The sequence below is a fragment of the Phodopus roborovskii genome, unplaced genomic scaffold, assembly GCF_943737965.1.
Source record: "Phodopus roborovskii unplaced genomic scaffold, PHOROB, whole genome shotgun sequence".
Classification (NCBI taxonomy): domain Eukaryota; kingdom Metazoa; phylum Chordata; class Mammalia; order Rodentia; family Cricetidae; genus Phodopus; species Phodopus roborovskii.
This window is the reverse complement of record NW_026125052.1, coordinates 21258213-21278878: the sequence shown is the minus strand read 5'-3', so window position 1 is coordinate 21278878 and position 20666 is coordinate 21258213. Positions and strand designations below refer to the sequence as shown.

The window sequence follows — 20666 nt, the reverse complement described above, 5'->3', positions numbered from 1 at the left end:
CTGGGGATTAAAACAACCCAACTTTCCAGGTTCCATTCCCAAACCCTGACAAGTAAAACATACTTGTGATGTTAAACAATGCAAGCAGCAACTTCCTAGCAAGAATGAAGTAGCCACGGGAAGTGGATGAAAGGTGTTTATGGAGGGTCTTTAAAGTACAAGAGTGAAGCATGTGCTTTCTTGAAGTCAGTGCGCCAAGGACATAGCTGTGTCCTATGTTTAGTGTGCCAGCACTCACAACAGCCATGGCAGGGAGTCAGCCTAAATGTTTGTCCATAGATGAGCAGATAAAGAAAATGTGGTATGTATGTACAATAGAATGTTATCCAGTCAGGGCTGGAGAGATTGTTCAGTGGTTAAGAGCACTGGCTGCTCTGGCAGAGAACCAAGGTTCAGTTCCCAGCACCTACATGGTGGCTCACAAATCACCAGTAACTCCAGTTCCAGGGGATCTAATGCCCTCCTCTGACCTCCACAGGCACCAGGAACACATGTGGCAAATAGATATACATTCAGGCAAAACATTCATACACAAATAAATAAAAATATTTTTTAAAAAAGAAAGAATGTTACCCAGTCATGAAAAAGAATGAGATCCTGTCACTTGTTTTAACATGGATGGAACTGGAGGACATAATGTTAAGTGAAATAAGCCAGACAGAAAGATAGATGCCATATAGTTTTTATTCACATGTGCAAGCTAAAGAAATTGATCTCATAGAAAACAGATAGTAGAGCCCAGTGGTGGTGGCACACATCTTTAATCCCAGCACTTGGGAGGCAGAGGCAGAAGGATCTATGTGGTTCAAGGCCAGCCTGGTCTACAGAGCTCCAAAGCTACACAGAGAAACCCTGTCTCAAAAAGCCAAGAAAAAGAAAAACAGATTGTAGAACAGTGATTACTAAACCAGGCATCGTGACACATGCCTATAATCCCAGAATTTGAGAGACTAAAACAGGAAAACTGTTCAAGACAACCTTAGCTTAAGACCCCATCACAAGGCGGGAAAAGTGGACGTACCAAAGGCTGGCAGGGGATAGAATGAAGGAAACAGAGAGGGCAGGTAATTAAAATATAGTTAGTTACTAGTGAGACGGCTCACTAAGTAAAAGCACTGGCTAGTAAGCCTAATGATCCGAATTCTGTCCCCAGAACCCACACGGTGGAAGGAGAGAACTGACTACACCACATTATCCTCTGACCTCCACACATGTGCCCTGGCACATGCCCCTCCTCCCAAGCAAATCAATCAATCAATAAATCAATCAATCAATATTTTAAAAAATACATAGTTAGGAAATTAGGAGCTTGTAGCTCAATAGAATGTAGTTAGTAATAACTTATTAAAGATTTCAACATAGTTGGAAAGGATTTTGAATGTTTCTTTTTCAAAATTTATACCTTCATTTTTATTGTATGAATATTTTGCCTGCATGTATGTCTGTGTTGTTACCTGTAGAGGTCAGAAGAAAACATCAGGTCTCTGGAACAGGAGTTACAGGCAGTTGTGAGCCACTGTATGGGTACTGGGACTCTAACCCAGGTCCTCTGCAGAGCAGCCAGTTCTCTTAACTGTTGAGCCATCTCTCCAGCCCAGAGTTTGAATATTTCTAACACAGAGAAATGATACATGAGATTATGGATATGCCAATTACTCTGACTTGATCGTGGCATATTGTATAGATCTTAAAAAACATTGGGAACTGGGCAGTGGTGGCACACACTTTAATCCCAGCATTCAGGAGGCAGAGGCAGGTGGCTTTCTGTGAGTTCAAGGCCAGCCTGTTCTGTAGAGTGAGCTCCAGGACAACCAGAGCTACATACAGAAACCCTGTCTCGAAAAACCAAAGTTCAAACCAAACAAAACCAAAAAAAAAAAAAAAAAAAAAAAACCCAAAAACAAAAACCCAACCAACCAAACAAAAAACATATTGTGGATACATAAGTACATACAACTATTTTTGTTTTGTTTTGTCTTTTGAGACAGGGTTTCTCTGTGTAGCTCCTGACTGTCCTGGAATTCACTCTGTAGACCAGGCTGGTCTTGAACTCGGAGATCATCTGCCTCTGCCTCCTGAGTGCTGGGACTAAAAGTGCACACCACCACTGTCTGGCCTATTGTATTTGTTTAAAACATTGTTTAGGGGTCAGCAAGATGTCTCAGTGAATGGATTAGCTTGCTCCCATCTTGACTACCTACCTGGTCCCTGGGACCAGCATGGTAGAAGGAGAAAACTGACCCCTGAAAGCTGACCTTTCCTCAAAAACTAACCTCCATGTATGCTTGCACAGACACACACTTACACCCCAAGTAAATGTTTAAAAGTAGGTTTAGTTTTTACATAGGAAGAACATGAAGAGCAGAGTAGGAGCATAGGGACCTAGTGAGTCAGTCAATGGACATGTCTCCATCAAGGAAGGCTCAGCTGTCCTGGAGGACTGGAAACACGGAACCTTATGTCGATTAGTGTAGGGGTCAGCATGCAGGTCTGTACTCCTAAACTTCTCGTCTCACCTTCTGGAGGAATGGTGGCAGCAATTTTCAGATATGTTTGAAAATCCTGAGCAAATCCAAGAGCTCCAGTTTTTTTTATTAATTTATTTTTTACATTCCAATCCCAGTTCCCCCTTCCTCCTCTCCTCCCACTCCCCCACCTCCTGTCTGTTTCTTGGAGAGGGAAGTCTAAGTCTGTCCCATCATCTTGTTGAGGCAGGACCAGTACCACCTCACCACCACCCACCTCCCTATATCCCCCCACCCCACCACCACTGTGCCTAGGCTGAGCAAGGCTCCTCCCCATGTAGAAGGGCTCCACCACGTCAGTCAGATCTTGGACCCACTGCCAGTGGCCTCATATATTGTCCCAGCTGCACCACTGTCACCTGTATTAAGAGAGCCTAGTTCGGTTGGTCTAATGCAGGTTCCAGTTGTCAGACCAGAGTCAGTGATCTCTCACTAGTGTGGGTCAGCTGATTCTGTGGGTTTTCCCATTATGGTCTTGACTCCTTTGTTCATATTATTGTTCCTCCCTCACTTCGATTGTACAAGAGCTCCTATTGTTGATTTTTTTTAATGGTAACAAGTAAAAATTTAAAATTAGGGAAATTGCTCAGCAGTTTCTTGATTTTTGTGATGACTTTGTTTCCAAGTGTACATGATTTTTACATTAACCAAAATTAAAATTTCTTGCCACTATAGTAGCATCTGTAATATCACCAAAGAACTTAAAATACTATAAAAAATTAAAATACTATAAAAAAAGTTGTAAAACCAGATTTGAAGAGCCTCACCTCAGAGGTACTGTTTGCTCTGCTTACAGTCTGGATTCTGTTGGGAATCAATTTCTAGTTGTCATGGTCTGGTTTGACAAAGAAGAAAACAGTTTCCTTACACAGAGTGATTAAGCGTTTATCTGTAATTTTGCTGTTTAACTAAAAGAGAATCAAACCACGGTTTCTTCTAAGACCAGCCCTATTTCTGCTCTGAGGGCTGAGTACTTGGAAATCTCTAGAGTTCTTAGTGCGTGGTAAAGCTCAGTCCTTATCTGATCTGTGGTTGGAGAGAAGGAGGGCTCTCCCTTTAGGTTTAGATGGTGGATGCTTTAAGAGTCTCTAGCTTGAGTTATACCTAGAAACCAGCCTCTGGTCCCTACAGTATTTTCTTTTTATTTTATTATTTGTTTTACCTTTAAAAAATTCTTTGATATTTCTTTCCTTACCCAAAATCTTAAAGTGAATCAGATAATTACTAATATCCAGTGTTGCAACATTTTGAGATAAGTGGAGACACGAGGGTGTGGTGGGTCAGGGAGGTTTAAGAATGACTGTGTTTAAAGGCATCGAGATTTCTGTAGCCTCTGTGGATTTTGGACATGGTTTGATGGGGTGGGGTTAGAACAGCAGCAATGCCTGAGGAGAGGTGAAGTCCCGGTAAGTTATAGGTGCTCACACGCAGGAGTAAAAGGCTCAATCCAGCCCACTCTTCTTTCCCAATACAATAGAAAGCTGAAGCCGGGTGGTGGTGCACACTTTTATCCTAGCACTCATGAGGCAGAGGTAGGTAGAGCTCTGTGAGTTTGAGGCTATCCCAAAACCTTGGTGTTTTGTTTTGTTTGTTTGTTTATAAGATAGGTCTGACTATGTACAGTCAGCTGGTCTAGAACTACTGTGTAGACCAAGCTGGCCTCAAACTCATAGCGAACCGACTACCTCAATCTCAGGAATACTGGAATTAAATATGTGTGCCATCATACCCAGCAACTTTGGATTTTCTGAATTTTGATTCTGAGGTTAGTCACGAGTTTTGGAGTCAAATGGACACAAGTTAGGCATAGGAGTGTGAAGACCTGGCCTAGGAAGGTAGGAATTGCTCTGGGCAGGGACTGGTAGTGTTGCCAAGTCAGCTGTCAGGAGGCATCATTGTGGAACACACTTTTTTTCATTGTCTTATGATTCCTCTGCTAGGTGGTCAGCTTCTTAAAGGCAGGAGTTTTGTAAGCTTTGGGGGTTCTATATAGCAAGCCTCTTTCTGTACATGTGTAGGATAAAAACAAGGGTCCAGTCTGAGAGTGGAGTTGAAATAAGTGATCCAGCAAGGAAGAGAAACTGAAGAGTCAGCCAACAGGAAGCCGAGTGAGGTAGGGAGTGCCTGGAAGAGATTGATAAATCCTACAAGTCCTTGCCAGCCTCCTTGAGTAATGGAGGTCATGATTCAGTGACTTATCTTGGTCTTTAGGATTCTAGGTTTCTCTCTTTTGTAGTAAAAGTCACCCTAGAATGGGTGCAGGTACCGGGGAGACAGATTGGGTCATTCTGATCTCATGGACGTGGCTGTTCAGAGAAGGCTGTTAGACGTGGAGTCTTAGAAAGCAGACCTTGAGTTGGGGTTCACCAGAAGGCGTCTTTAAGCTTTCCCATGAAGTTTTGCTCTGTTGCCCTCATAATCGGCTAGAAACCAGCTGTGCAACATTATTATAGTGTTAGTATAAGTTAAAACACGAGGAAAGATCCTCACAGGGCATTGTGTTTGACTTGTGGATTGTTTCAGGAGTAGGGTTTTCTTTCCAGGTCTGTTGTGCTGTTATAACAGCATATGGTCCTGCTGCTTCTGTGGGGTAGCCATAGATAAATCATGAACTAGACATGTTAAGTAGATTCTGGCCTTATGGCCCACTCTGTAAGCGCGTGCTCCAGCTTGTGCTTTCTTCCCTAGCTGTCTGTATCTGGGCCTGTTCTGTCTGCTTGCTCTCTCCAGCACATGGGTCCTAGAGGTCCTTAAACGCATCAAATATCTTCAGCGTCATAGCCTCTGCACAGACTTTGTCCACCGCCTCAGTTGTTCTTCCTTCCCTTGATCCATTAACTCAAGAAAACTTTTGAGAGGAAATCTCCATCCCTTTGAAAGACCAGATCATCTCTGTTACACTTCTACAGCTCTTTTCTGTCTCTTTAGTAGTGCATACAGCAGCTTGTCACTTTCTGTTTGTGAGATTGACTCATCAGTGGGTAATAGACTCTGTCAGACCTCTTTTATAATGATTATTATTGTGTTTTGTTATTATTAGTTTTAAAAAACTCTCTCTCTCTCTCTCTCTCTCTCTCTCTCTCTCTCTCTCTCTCTCTGTGTGTGTGTGTGTGTGTGTGTGTGTGTGTGTGTAGGTCAGAGGATGACTTGTAGGTTGTTAGGTCGTTTCTCTCCTAACACTTTATAGGTTCCAGGATGCAACTCAGGTCACCAGGCTTAGTGTGAACATCTCTACCCTCTGAGCCATTTTGCTAGCCTCCTCCTCCCTCCCTTTTTTTTTTGAGACAGAGTTTCTTGTCCATGACTAGCAATGTATCAGAGAATAATTTTGAGCTTCTAATTCTTACATTTTTGCTTCTGAGTTGTGGGATTACAGATGATAGTTGTGCATTCTTTTAAAATTATGATTAGACCCTCATGTCTCTGACACACATATGTATGTATGTGTGTGCATGCGTGTTTGTGTGTTTAAATTCATTTAAAATTTTAAATTGCACACACACACACATACATTCGTTCATTTAAGTTTCCCTAAATGTTCTACTATTTATCCCCATTTTATGGGTGAGAAAGCCAAGGCATAGGTTGGTTGCACATTGGTGGTCTGGCTCCAGAATCTGGCCTTAGCAGCCATAACATAATGGCTAGACACTACATTGTACTGATATTTGTTGACTTGTCAGTATCATCAGAAAATGGTATGACCAGGCATGGTGGCATATGCCTTTAATCCCAGCACTCAGAACAGGCAGGGAGAGGCAGAAACAGGTGGATCTCTGAGTTAGAGGCCACCTGGTCTGCAGAGCAAGTTCCAGGACAGCCAAGGCTACACACAGAAACCCTGTCTTGGGGGGGGGGAATGAAAAAGAAAGAAAATGGTATATTGTATAAGATGTTTCTAGATGGTTGAAGTACAGTCTAGAATATAACATGGGAGTGACATCTAGTAAGAATTTGTTTACTACTTACACTTTTCCTCAAACGTCACAAAGTAAACACATTTTCTTGTTCCCTTCTGGAATCTTTCCATCTTCTCTCTGGCAGCACCATCTATTGTACTGTTACTATCTGTCCATGAGAGATGGGAGTAATCATCTTTAAGACAGAGTGGATAATCAGGTATTTTAGTTTATTTGCTTTCTGATGATATCCTTGGCTACCACCAATATCCTTTGTTAAGTGTTCCTTATTACATTAATGTAACTCTTGTTTTGGAATTCTTTGCTTTTTAGTATTTAAATTATTATTATTATTATTAGGACAGGGTTTTTCTGTGTAACAGCCCTGGCTGTCCTGTAACTCAGTCTGTAGACCAGGCTGGTCTCAAACTCAAGAGATCCGCCTGCCTCTGCTTCCTGAGTGCTGGGATTAAAAGTGTGGACCACCACCACTTGGTTTAAATTAATTTTGGGGACAGAAATCTCTGGTGTATCCCAGGCTGGTCTTAAACTCCATATGTAATTAAGGATGACCTTGAACCCTTGAATCTTCGGCTTCCAATTCCCAAGTGCTAGGATTATAAAAGAGTGGTGCTGGATGGAGATACAGCCTGGAGCCCCATGCGTGCTAGGTTAGCACTTCCGCAACTGAGCTACATCCCCCATCCACCTCGAAATTCCTAATATTTGTTTTGCTTCTTAGCATTTACAGAGATGTTGATATTTCTCAGTTTTTAAGAGGGACAAAAGCAAAACAAAACATAGAAGCTTAATGTCCTTGCCTCACTGTGCAGATGCCCAAAGACTTAGAGAAGTTGGCAGTAAGGTTGGATGGCCTCCAGACTACACAGCCTGACCAGGATGGTGACCTTAGGAAGAGAGATTGGGGGAATTGGGCCTGTGCAGAAGAGTGTGGAAAGTATGTCTTACCTCCATCCCCTCTCTAGGCAGCCATTTTCCTTTTTCAGGGGCAGATTCTGTTCCTTGGTATCTGCAAAGGCTTCTTTTTGAACCTAGAGACTTGCTGTCTCCCTGCGGGCACTCCTTCCTGCTTCTGTTTCCTGCCCACCATTTGATAAAGTAGAGAAGGCAGTGGTGTTCCATGCCAACTGGTTCCTCTGGCTTTGTTCTTTCATTTCTCCATTTAAAAGCCACAGGTCTATAGATTTGGTTATTCCAACATAGTCTTCCTCTATTGTTCTCCAGCATATTGTTTGAAACAGGTCTCTCACTGAACCTGGAACTCACAGTTTTGCCTAGATGAGGTGGGCAATGAGCCCTCAGGATCCACCTGCCCCTGCCTCTGCCTCCTAGTTCTGCTGTTACAGGAGTAGATTGATTGCTGCACCTGGCTTTTACATTGGTGCTGGGGATCTGAAGTCAGATCCTCATGCTTGTGCAGCAAGCACGTTACCCACTGAACCATGTCCACGGTGCTCCCTGCCCAGAGACACAACTCACTGTGTCGACAAAGCTGGATTTGAATTTGTTCTCCCTCCTCTAACTTCCAAGTGCTGATATTACAGGCATGTTTCATCACAGCCAGCCAGACGTTTTTCCACAAGAAATGTCAGTTTCTGTTAGCCTCCTTTTGTGTGAGCATCTCATTCCTTCCAGTGAAACACTCATAACTTTGAGAGGCTCATCAATTTATGGCTGGTTAAAATGATTCCTGCTGTTGAAGGAAGTTGTCTCATACTAGTCAGTAATGTGTGTTTCCTATGTACACTAAAAGAGTAACTCTTCATCAAAGCAGGGAGCAGGCCTATATTCTCATCATCTCCTGACAGACAACCTTTTTAGATCATTAGAACTGGGTAGGCCTACTCTACAACATGGTGGCTACACATAGAAATAGTATTTTGTGTTCTTGTTTGTTTTTATCTCCTTCTGTTCTTTATTACATTTTTTTATTAATTAACTGTGTGTGTATGCATACCTAATTTGCATGCATACAATTGTGGATTCTCTCCTACACTGTCATGGGGTTTCATGGGATTGAGATTGGGTTTTCAGGCTTGGCAACAAATGCCTTTACCTGCTGAGCCATTTTGCCTGTCCTTGAAAATTGTTAAGAGACTAGACATTAAATGTTCTTACCATATACACACAAGCTAAGATGTGAAGTAATGCATTTGTTAATTATAATTAGTTTGATTATCCATTCTGTAATGTTTATCAAAATGTGTACACTTTAAATTTATACATTTTAATGTCATTTAAAACATAGTCTTATTTAGTTTTTTAGAACAGAGCTTTACTGTTTAGCTCTGGCTGTCCTGGAACTTACTCTGTAGGCTAGGCTAGCCTCAAACTCACAGAGATCCATCCACCTGCCTCAGCCTCCCGAGTGCTGGGATTAAAGGAGTGCCCCACCACCGCCTGGCATAATTTATTTTTAAATTAGGAAAAGATCTATGTTGGATTGGTGTGGGCTGTAGGATTTTTTTTTTTTAATGATGGTTAAGGCTATAACTTTTTGTTATTATTTCCACCCACTTACATGGATCTCAGAAAATTTCATCTAGAACTTTTTTTTAAAAAGGCCTCACCCTGGGAGCTGGAGAGATGACTTAGTGGATAAGAGCACTGGGCTGCTCTTCCAGAAGAGCCAGGTTCAGTTCCCACCATCTACATGATGGCTAACAATCATCTATTACTACAGTTTCCGGGGATTCAGTGCCATCTTCTGGCCTCCTTAGATACCAGGCATAGGCAGACATATATGCAGGCAAACTAACATACACATTAAAACAAACAAACAAAAAAAAGACTCCACCCTGACTAATTACTATGCTGTATGCTATAATCCGTATCTTTAGAAATTCTATATATTACATTTTAGTCTCCTTAGAAAGATCTAACTCTCAAAAAAAAAAAAAAAAAAAAAGCTGGGCTGTGGTTGGTGGCACATGCTTTTAATTCCAGCACTCGGGAAGCAGAGGCAATAGATCTCTGTGAGTTCGAGGCCAGTCTGGGCTACAGAGCGAGTGCCAGGACAGGTTCTAAAGCAATACAGAGAAACCCTGTCTCGAAAAGTGAAAGGGGAAAAAAAAAAAAAAAAACCCTAAAAGATTCAACCCTGATATCAAAGCAGAATGCTGATCCTCATCTATCCCAGCAGGATTCTAAGGGGAATTTCAGGCCTGAAGTAATTTAGGCTTGTGGCTCTCAGAGAACTATGATTTAAAGTAGTAAAATTATAGTTTAGGGGTAGTGGGCAAAGGACCAGATTGGGAGGTGGAGCTGTGAGTCCGCCCTGCGTTATGGTTAACTGTCTGTGGTGCTTGGGCAAGTCACTTCACCTCTGTGGGCCTTGATTTCTTTCCCTGTGCAATGAGAGGGTTGGGAGGTGATGTGTTGGTCCTTTCATCTCCAAAATTACATATGTCAGAAGCATAAGCAGCTGTGCTATTTGGTCTGTGTTATGTGGAGCCACGTGATTAAATCAACCCAGCTAACTGGGGGAAGGACAGTGGTGCTGCAGACATGGTTGGTAGAGGTAGATAACCTGCCAGCGTATGTCAGGCATGGGGATTCTTCTGGGGTCTGGCCCGTGTCAGAGCCAGAGTATTTCATGCTATATAACTTTTATCATGATGCTTGGCAACATCTGGCAAGTGTAGGTGGCAATTATGTCATAAATACAGTTGTTTGTAGATAATTTAAATTTAACTAGGGCACCTACCCACTTTCTCTTTGACCTCATCCCTTTCTACTCCCTTTGCCCCAAGGAATCTCTAAGGAAGTATAAAGAGCAAAATTGACAGTTTCAGATTATTATCAGGACTGAAAATGTTGCTGTGTAATTGAGACTTATTCTCCCTTTGGGGTTTCCACACAAGAACTCCTTAATAACAGGTTAAAAGGAACATGAGTATCCATATTCAAGAGGAGTTCGGCTCTTGAGAAGTAAGGCTGGTGCATCTTACAAACGTGTAGTTTAATCAGCTCTTTGTTAGTCTAGATTGGGCTGGTTCTCTATCAGCCCGGCAGGTTCCTTAATTGTTACAAGCTCTAAATTGTAGTTATTTCTCTTAAGTGAAGACAACAAAACACACGATAAGGCTCAGCTGCTAGGTGATCATGCCTCCTTAGGTTTTGGTTTTAGCATCTTATAAAATGAGTGATTTGGCCTAGTTCTCCAGTACTCCTCAGACATTTGATACCACTCCTGGGATTTGATACCACCTTAAGAACAAGGCTTTGTTTTCTTGTCTGTGGTATGGTAAAGGGTTTCCTGAAGCACTTTTCTAACAGAGTGTGGTGGAAGGACCCTGAAGACAAGTAGAACTGCAAATGACTGAACTTGGACTGTGCCTTGAGCTCTACAAGCAGTTAGGGGACACAGTCCCTAGCTATTGTGAAAGCAGCCACCTTTGTGCTCAGGAGTAAAGTGGACTTAGGAAGTACCTTTTATCAGATCCGGTAAAAGCGGAGGGATAGCCTGAACTGAAGAGTTGTAACTGTCTTGGGTGGTGGTTAATTACACCACACCCTAAAGTTGCCACAAATGCTAGTTTAACTCTCCCAGCTGCTTCATTGGAAGCCACACAGTATGTTCAGTTAGGCCTTGCCCTTTGCTACATCCCCAGCTAAGACAACTGACTCCCATCCAAAGTAAATGTCATTGTTACCTTTACTGACACACTATCAGGAAATGTAACAGTCAGAGCTCACTAGAAGGAACTGAATGGTTGATGGATTATGCTGACACCACAGGTAAACAGCATGACAGAATTTGGAACAAATTGGGATTGTTCTGAAATCCTTAAAACTAGACTTGAGGAAGCTAGAAAAGTTTCTTACCAGTGTTCTGATGTCAGCAGGCCTTTAAAGGCAGACCTTTTACTTGAGAAATTAGCCCATTTCCCTGGGCTGTGTAAGAGGCTTGGTCCCCGATGGGTCCTGTGGGCTTTCTTTGCTATATAGAGAGTTGTAAGTAATGGATTTGTGCTCTTAACCAGGGACTGATTTCTGTCTCATGCTGCTGTTAGGAATTCCTTTTTTGTTTGTTTGAGGTTTTTTTTTTTTTTTTTTTTTTTTTTTTTTTGGTTGTTGTTGTTTTGTTCCTCTCCCCCCCCCCCCCCCAAGCAGAGTTTCTCTGTATAATAGCCCTGGCTGTCCTTGAACTCGATTTGTAGACCATGCTGGCCTTGAACTCAGAGAGTCAAGTGGTGGGATTAAAGATGGACCACCATACCCAGCTCTGTGAATTCTTTTTTTTTTTTTTTTAAGTGTTTTATTTACGTGTGTGTGTGTGTGTGTGTGTGTGTGTGTGTGTGTGACATGTGGGCATGTATGTGGAGGTCAGAGGACAGCTTGCAGGAATTGGTTCTGTTCTTCTACTGGGTAGGTCCTGGAGATCAAACTCAGGTTGTCAGGCTAGGTGTCAGGTGCCTTTACCTGCTGAACCATCGCTTGGCCCTGCTGTTGTGAATTTTTGATGGTTTTTTGGCTTTTGTTGGGCACAGTCTCTCATTCTGTGATCAAATGACAAAATGATTTAATTCTGCTGAGTACTTTTATAAAACAATCAGAATCTCCAGGCTTTGTTTGCTTTTATAGGTAGTATTTAAATACTACAGGACTGCACTCTGTGATGGCATACCAGAAAAGCGTCTTTCTGATCATCTTTAAAAAGCAGTGAATCTGGGCCAGGCAAGTTCCAGGGCAGCCAGGGCTGTTACACAGAGAAACCCTGTCTTGAAAAACCAAAAGGGAAAAAAGAAAAAGAACAACCTTAGGTTGGTGAAATGGCTCAGTCGTTAGCCATGTATTAGCTCAGTTTCTTTGTTTTTGTTTTTTTTTTGGGGGGTGGCAGGTTTTCCCTGTGTGGTTTTGGATTCTGTCCTGGAACTCACTCTTGTAGAACTCACAAAGATCTGCCTGCCTCTGCCTCCCGAGTGCTGGGACTAAAGGTGTGTGCCACCAATGTCGGGCAGTTGTCAGCCATTTGAATTGTCAGTCCCAGAGGACCCAACCCCCTCTTCTGGTCACTGTATGCACATGATATACAGACATACATACATACATACACACAGACAAAATAGGAATTCCCTCTGTAGACTAGGCTGCCTCTACCTCTGCAAAGGCTGGGATTAAAAGATACACTGCACCACTGCCCAGCTATAAACCTTAAAAACATCTTTTCTTTTCTTTTCCTTTTCTTTTTTCTTAAAAAGACCAGTCTTGGTGACATAGCAAGACTTCATTTAAGAAAGAAAGAATTGCCCAGCCTGTTTGTTCTTACATGTCATTGACCTCTGCTTCGTCATTCATCACACTCTGTCCATCCCCGCTACCTCAACATTCAAGGTCTTGTTTTGCTTCCCCTTTTGAAAATACTCTTTTACTTCTAAGCATTATTGCTAGAGCTCATAATTGCAAACTCTCATTCTTTAGCACAGTCTAATTCACTTGAAATTATTTTTCATTTAGAGACATGTAGATCTAATTGCTCTCAAGACCTTGTATTTCCAAAGTGGACAGTAAAACAGAACACATTGGAAGCCCTTTATGCCTCACTGCCCTCCCTATTCCATGTCTTAACTGTAACACTGTATTAACACTGTATTATGCATTCATTAGTAAACCAAAACCACCCCTCTTTTTTGTTTGTTTGTTTGTTTAGACGCTATAGAGTCTCATGTACCTTGGTTGGTCTCAAATTCCCCCAGTAAACAAGGAGAGCCTTGAATTCCTGGTCCTTTGGCCTCTAATTCCCAAGTGCTAGATTATAGGCATGCATCACTGTCTGGCTTATGAGGTAATATGGATCTAGCACAGGGCTTCGTGTGTGCTAGTCAGGCACTTTACCTACTGGGCTATATCACTAGCCCACCAAAATGAACTCCTTTTTAAAGAAATGTATCTTATATGTAAGGCTGTTTTGCCTGCATATATATCTGTATACCATTTGTGTGCCTAGTGTCATCAGAGGCCAGAGGAGGAGGGAGTCAGATCCCCTGGAACTGATTACAGATGTTTGTTAGCCACCATGTGGGTGCTGGGAATTGAACCTGTGTCCTGGAAGAGCATCCATGCTCTTTTTAATTTTTTATTATTTTATGAGACAGGGTTTCTCTGTGTAACCCCTGGGCTGTCCTGGAACTCTCTTTGTAGACCAAGCTGGCCTTGAACTCACTGGGATCCGCCTGCCTCTGCCTCCTGAATGCTAGGATTAAAGACATGCGCCACCACTGCCTGGCGACTGCCAGTGCTCTTAACTACTAAGCCATCTCTAGCCCCAAAATGAGCTCCTAACTCCTTTGCTTTCACTTTTGGAACAAGTTGACTGGTAGTAGATTTAAGCCCTGGTAAGAAGTCCTTCACTGCAGAAGGCAGCTTGATTGTGGCCAGTTATAGGTTCCAAGAAGAGAGAGGGAGAGAGAGTGTGCATGCCCGCCACTTTTCTTAATTACAACAGATATAATAGTACATATCTATAATTCTAGCTCCAAGAAGCTAGAGGTAGGAAAATTGTAAGTTCAAAGCTAGCCTCAGATACATAGGTAGACCCCGTCTCAAAAACAGGGAAGGGGAGAAAGGAGGAGGGAAAATTACATAAAAATAGTAAGTTAATGTAAGAACCACCAAAGATTGGTTGAGAACACAGAATCATCGCATGGTTGGCGCCCTGCCTTTGACTCCACTCTGCATTAGCAGTCAGTGATTAGTAAATGCAGAGAGTGGTGCTTCATGCAATGGGAAGCTGTTGGACTTGGTGAAACTTCACTGTGTAATCAGAATGTTTACTCAGCTGGGCCTTGCATGGGATAAGGTGGCTTATTGAAGTGTGTGCTGAACAGGGTTACAGTGAGGGTCCTTCTACCGACAAAGGCCAGGAATAAAATATGCTGGTTTAAATGGTGTACAAATTGTACTTAATTGATTTACATGCACTTAAGTTACTTACAAAACAGTGGGTCTTGCTAGGTAGTGGTGACTGGCACACACCTTTAATCCCAGCACTAGGGAAGCTGAGGCAGGTGGATCTCTGTCTGAGTGCAAGGCCAGCCTGTTCTGTAGAGGGAGTTCCAGGACATCCAGGGCTATACAAAAATCCTGTCTTAAAAAAAAAAGTCGCTGTTGATGAACAGCAATTACAGTCCTCTTTTATGATCTGGTCCTACAAATGAGACAGTACAGTTTGCATCAAGCATAGATCACTTTGGAAAAAGTCATCTGATTTGAGATGCTTCAAAGCCTGAGCATTTCCAAAGTAATTTCTGGTCACTTGTATGAGAGGGGCTTTGTGGACAGACCCTGGTGTCTTTGGGAACTAGTGGATGTTCAGTTTGAGAATAGAGTAAAATACCTGCCCCTGTTATTCTCAACTACTACGGGTTTCCTGATTGGTCACTTTCTAGAAGCCATCTTCAAACTAAGTATATATGTATAGTTTAAAGCATCAGTTAGTTTCCAGACAGCATAAAGCATAAGTAGGTTTGACCTTTTTCCATTTTCAGGCCCTCTGGAAACTAACAGCCCTAGGGTCTGTTCCTGATTTTCATCTGTTGTACTAAAGGCTGGAATGACTAGGCAAAGGTAATGGACATGTTCATTATCATGAACCAGAGTTTTTCAATGTTCTGGTACAAATAGTTCTCAGCTATAACCAGTATCACAAAAGGCATCTAGGAGCATATTTATTCATATTAGTTATAGCAGCTATATTTAGAGGTAGATACTTTCATGTTTAAAAAAAATGCTGAAGATTTGGGAAGGTAGCTCAATTGGTAGAGTGTTTCCTTAGTACAAATGAAGCCCTAGGTTTGATCTCCAGTACCACATAAGCCAGGGATGGTGGAGGCAGGATTATCATTGGCTATATAGAGAATCCAAGGCCATCCTGGGCCACGTAAGGGCCTATCTCAAAGGGAGGGATAAATTACGATTGAGGTTTTGAAACACCAGGAAATTGATAATACATATTTATTTTCTGAGAGTATGATAGGCTACATAGTAAGACCCTGTCTCAAGCAGAGGAGAGAGGGGGAGGGAGGAGGGAGTGAGAAAGGGGGGAATTATAATGGCTCCCAAGGACACCCAGTTTGAATCAGTTATTAAGAGCATACCTGCCGTGCTTGGTGAGGGTCCAGAGGTGACTGTGGGCATGACACTAGCAGCTAGAGCTCATGACTAATCCAGCTCCTCTCCAAACCACAGGCATTGCCTTTCCTATGTTCCCAAGCTATCCAAACAAGGTAGATGGCTTTTGTCTGCCTGCTAGTAGTAAAGGAGCACTAAAGTTCAAAGGTTTTAAACTCTACCACTGTGATGAGATGCCTGGGACATTCTCTATACTGCAATGAAGGCTTCAGTAATGGCAACTCTCTTATCCTTTTAGATTATTGGTGACTACTGCTAATGAAAGGTGGCAGAGCTGCCTCACACCCTGACATTGAAATGTGCCCCGGAACTCAGGTGCTCACATAAATGCCCTTAAAGGTCCGCTTCTCTCTCACCAGCTTACTTGTGTGTTTGCAGGAAGCGGAAGAGAATATGATAGTGCTGTAATTTTGTAATATTTTCTTAATCTTTTCTCTGGTTTTGTTTATTTAATTTATTTACTTTGGTTTTTCAAGGCAGGGTTCTTCAGTGTAGCCTTGACTGTCTTATAACTCACTCTGTAGACAAAGCTGGGCTCGAATTTATAGAGATCCTCCTGCCTCTGCCTCCTGAGGGCTGGTGTTAAAGATGTATGCCATCACTGCGTGGCTTCTCTGTGTCATATTATAATTAAGTTTGAAGTTTTTGTTTTGTTTTCTGGGAGACACATGTGCCATAGTACATGTGTAGAGGTCAGAAGACAACCCAATGAGCAGCTCTGTCTTTTCACAATGTAGATACTGGAAATTGAACTCAGGGCATCAGACATAGTAGCAAAAACCCTTACCTCCTGAGCCATCCTCAGCACTCTGTTTTTTTGTTTTGTTTTAATTTTGTTATAGGTTGTTGTTGTTTTGTTTTGTTTTTCAAGGCAGGGTTTCTCTGTGTAACAGCCCCACCTGTCCTGGAACTAGCTCGTAGACCAGGCTGGCCTCAAACTCTCAGAAATCCACCTGCCTCTGCCTCTCAAGTGCTGGGACTAAAGACATGTGCCACCACTGCCCAACTTTATAAAAAAGACATAGTGTTCTGTTTGCGTGTATCCCAAAGGCCAGAAGAGGGCACCATATCTCATTTCAAATGGTTGTGAGCCATCATGTGGTTGCTGGGAATTGAACCCAGGACCTCTGGAATAATGCATCTCTCCAGCCCCTTTAATTTTATGTGTATGAGTGTTTGTCTTAACATATGTATGTACACTGCATGGGTACCTGGCCCACAGAGGCCAGAAGAGGACTGGAATTATAGAGGTTGTAAGCTGCCACATGGGTTCTAGGAACTGAATGAATCACGGTCCTCGGCAAGATCAGCAAGTGGTTTGTTTGTTTGTTTAATGATTTTTTGAGACCGTGTTTCTCTGTATTGCTTTGGAGCCTGTCCTGGAACTAGCTCTGTAGATAGGCTGGTCTCAAACTCACAGAGATCTGTCTGCTTCTGCCTTCCGAGTGCTGGGAATAAAGGTGTGCGCCACCAACTCTCGGCTCAGCAAGTGCTTTTAACGAAAGCCATCTCTTCAAGCCTCATCACTGTCTTTCTAAAATAGAAGGATGAGGGTGTGGACTATTTGGTGCAAGTAACAGAGACCCAATTCCAGCAGACTTACACAAATGGGAATTTGTTTTAAGGATAAGTGTGTTTGAGCTTAAGGAAAGCATTTGCTGAGGTCCAGGGAACAATGGAAGGCAGACGTTCTCTTACTGTCTTTGAGCAAAGTTTCTTGTCAGGCTTCCAAAAGGTCCATATGGTGAAAAACAACAAAACTCTTCCTGAGTTTATAATTTTCTACTCTAGCCACCTAGAACTTGGTTCCTGCATAGTTCTAAGATAGTTTTATAAAGTGGTTATTTCCTTGGTAACTATTTGCTCTGGGCCATACAATCTTCTCATGTCAGGGGAAGGCAGGTCCACTTGTTGCTTGTTACCCTCTGGAACCTGGGAGCCAAAATGATTTCAACCATTCCCAAACAGTGACCTTTAGATCCTTAGATAGGACAGGTACCACCCTTGAGGCTTCTGTGGCTTCCCTCTGAGTACGATTTCCGGGTTCCTCAGGTAGAATTAAAAGCAGTCTTTAATTCTGCCTCCAACTCCAGGCCCTACACAGATAACAGACCCTCCAGGCAGCAGGAAAGTTAGCTCTTTCACCTGCTCCAGAAAGACCACATCAAAGTAAGGGCTGCACCTTCTGCCCTCCAGGCTAGCCCTCCAGGGGACGAGCCAAGTTCTAGCAGCTGCTCCAACAACACCCCGGCTGGGTACCTCCAGTGGGTCACTCCTAGAAAAAGGAATGCATGGTCCTGCTACCTCAGGCTGCCCTAAGGAGAACCATCAGACCCTATCTTTTAAGGTTCTTAAGAGAGTGAGGAGACATTCTGGCCAGATTCCCATTCACAAATAACTACCCAATACTTTTGTTTTTAATATGAAAAGACAACTACTCTAAAAGGAGTGCTTGTACCAAAATTCAGATGTTACAGTTTAAACAAGCATTATTGACCTGCTTAAATTCAAGACCCCCTCCCCCCTCAGTAGAACCAGGTAATTTGCGGGATAGAGATAAAGGAAAAAAGTCCATTACAAAAAGTGTGACACAGCTGAGTGAACCCCATCTCAACGGGACAGTTTTATCTAAGAAACTACCAACTGTCATACACATATGTGGGTGCATGTGACAGATCCTGTGGAAATCCTGTGGTGAGGGTACAGAACCTAGCAAAGCCAGAGGACACAGATAGAACTCCAATACAATCAGAACAGGTTTTTCATTTGTATTTTTCAGTAGATAATGTATATGAGAAATTTTCTGTACATAGATTTAAAGTCTGTTAAAATTTTAAAGTCTGTTAAAATTTTAAGTCTGTAAAATTTTTTCTTGATATTTGTCTCAGTTTGTTTCAGCTTTTTTAGAAAAGTATATACTATTTAAAAAGAATAGTATATACCTGGGGGGTGGTGGCGCACGCCTTTAATCCCAGCACTCGGGAGGCAGAGGCAGGTGGGTCTCAGTGAGTTAGAGGTCAGCCTTGTCTACAAATTGAGTTCCAGCACAGATAAAAGGACTGTTACACAGGGAAACCCTGTCTGGAAAAACAAAAATAAGTAAATAAATAAAAATAATTTTTAATTTAATTTTTTGAGATGGGGTCTTGCTACATAGTCCAAGCTGATGTTTTACTCATAATCTTCTTATCTTCTCTAAAGTGCTGGGGCCACAGGCATGGGCAGCCATATCTGGCCCTCCATTGTCAGTCATGATTGAACAAAAGAGATAGACTTTAAATTGTATTTTGATTGTGGAGAAAAGTTTGGAGTTAGATTTTTTTTTTGTCAATTTCTTCAGTAACAGCTTCAATTTATATTATAAATTACACTGGATTCTTGATGTTTTAATTTTTTACTTTTTTTTTTTTTTTTAAAAGACAGAGTTTCTTTGTACAGCCCTGTCTGTCTTGGAACTCCTTCTGTAGACCAGGCTGGCCTCAAACTCACAGAGATCCAACTGCCTCTGTCCACCCCACCCCCCACTCCCCAGTGCTGGAATTAAAGGCGTATGCCACCACCACCAGGCAGAGTACATTGCTTTTTAAAGATTTGAAAAACAGTTTATTTATATGTGTGTGTGTGTGTGTGTGTGTGTGTGTGTGTGTGTGTGTGTGTGTGCGTGCGCGTGCGTGCGCGCACGCGTGAACCCATGGATTCCAGAAGAGGACAGCAGATCCTCTGGAATTGGAGTATAAGCAGTCATGAATGCTTAGCATGAGTGCTGGGAGTTGAACCTGGGTCCTCTGGAAGAACACAGAATGCTTTTCACTGCTGAGCCATCTCTCCAGTCCACGGATCTTGATATTCTAGCATATATAGTATTTATATAACAAAGGCTGACTTCCTATTTTACTTTAAATGTATTCCTCTAAATCTTTGCTTTAAAAAAATCTCCTGGCAGATAAGAAACAGTTGTTGTTCTTGTCTATTATGGACTCATAACATGCCAATGTTTTCTATAGTAAAATAGACCCAAGAGAAGGGAGCCAGGGAGCTGAACAAATTGCCACCCCCTGCCCCCAACCCCCATTTCAGAGGAAGTTGCCCATAGGTTGTTTCAGAGTTTTTGTCATGTTAGATTATAGACCTGTTGGTCGTGGGAAGGATCAGCACTTAGGATAAAGCGACTCAGCTCTTGTCTGGATGTGTGCTCTTGGGTGAGAATGTAGGCCCTCCAACCTTGGTTTCTGTGTTTGGAAGATGGATGATCATGTGACGGATGGTTTTGAGGGGTTTGTGATTATATATGCCCAGACTGGAGGAGTGGATTGGCAATGAAGATACTGTCTGTCTCGTTGCAGAGTTTTGGAAGTGCCAGCACGGTAACCCTGCCTGAAACCCTGTTGTTTGTTTCAACCCTGGATGGAAGTTTGCATGCTGTCAGCAAGAGGACTGGCTCCATCAAGTGGACTTTAAAAGAAGGTAATTCTGATTGTCCTGGAGTGATATAGAAACTTACTTAGCTGCTGCCAAGTCAACATATTCTAAAGGAAAATGGTTATATGATTAATAAAATAAGAAAGGACTTCTGCTCAGAGAGTGACTCTTATGACTCTCCACTGAATGCAGCAGATGAAGAAACTATCTTATCTTTTATGCTTCATTGCTTCTGTCCAGACTCTGAAAAGCTCTAGGCTTTTCTATTAATAGCTCTAGCTGCTTTCTGAAGACCTTCTGCATTAAATTTGTTAAGTTCTAATGATCAGAGTCTTGTAATCATAATTATAAGAAGATATCTTCTCAACCCTTTAAATTACTCACTTGTTTTTTTTTTTTTTTTTTTTTTTTTTTTTAATAGAGCCTGAAATAACTGTGGTCTGTAAGAATTGACACTCACCCAATTTATCCACATTACTGAGTTGTTGAAATGAGACTTGTTTCTCTTTGAACCCTCGTCTTACTATCATTCCATCTTCTGGTGGTAGTCAGTGGTGGGAAGTCCTACAGCTGGTGGAGTCATCCTGCTTGATTTCCAAAGCCATCTTCCCAGACAAAGCCATGCCCATCTCAGCTTTGGAGCTTTTAATGTCCTCTCTGTTATTCTGTC

The 20666-nt window shown here is 42.2% G+C and overlaps 1 protein-coding gene across 1 annotated transcript in view; it reads left to right on the top strand.

Annotated features, from left to right (window-relative positions):
* Nucleotides 1-20666, top strand: part of Ern1 (endoplasmic reticulum to nucleus signaling 1) — an 89351-nt gene that overhangs the window by 9179 nt on the left and 59506 nt on the right. The window contains exon 2 of the mRNA XM_051179211.1: nt 19921-20041. Coding sequence (XP_051035168.1) covers nt 19921-20041 — 121 coding nt within the window. The remainder of the gene's footprint in view (nt 1-19920; nt 20042-20666) is intronic.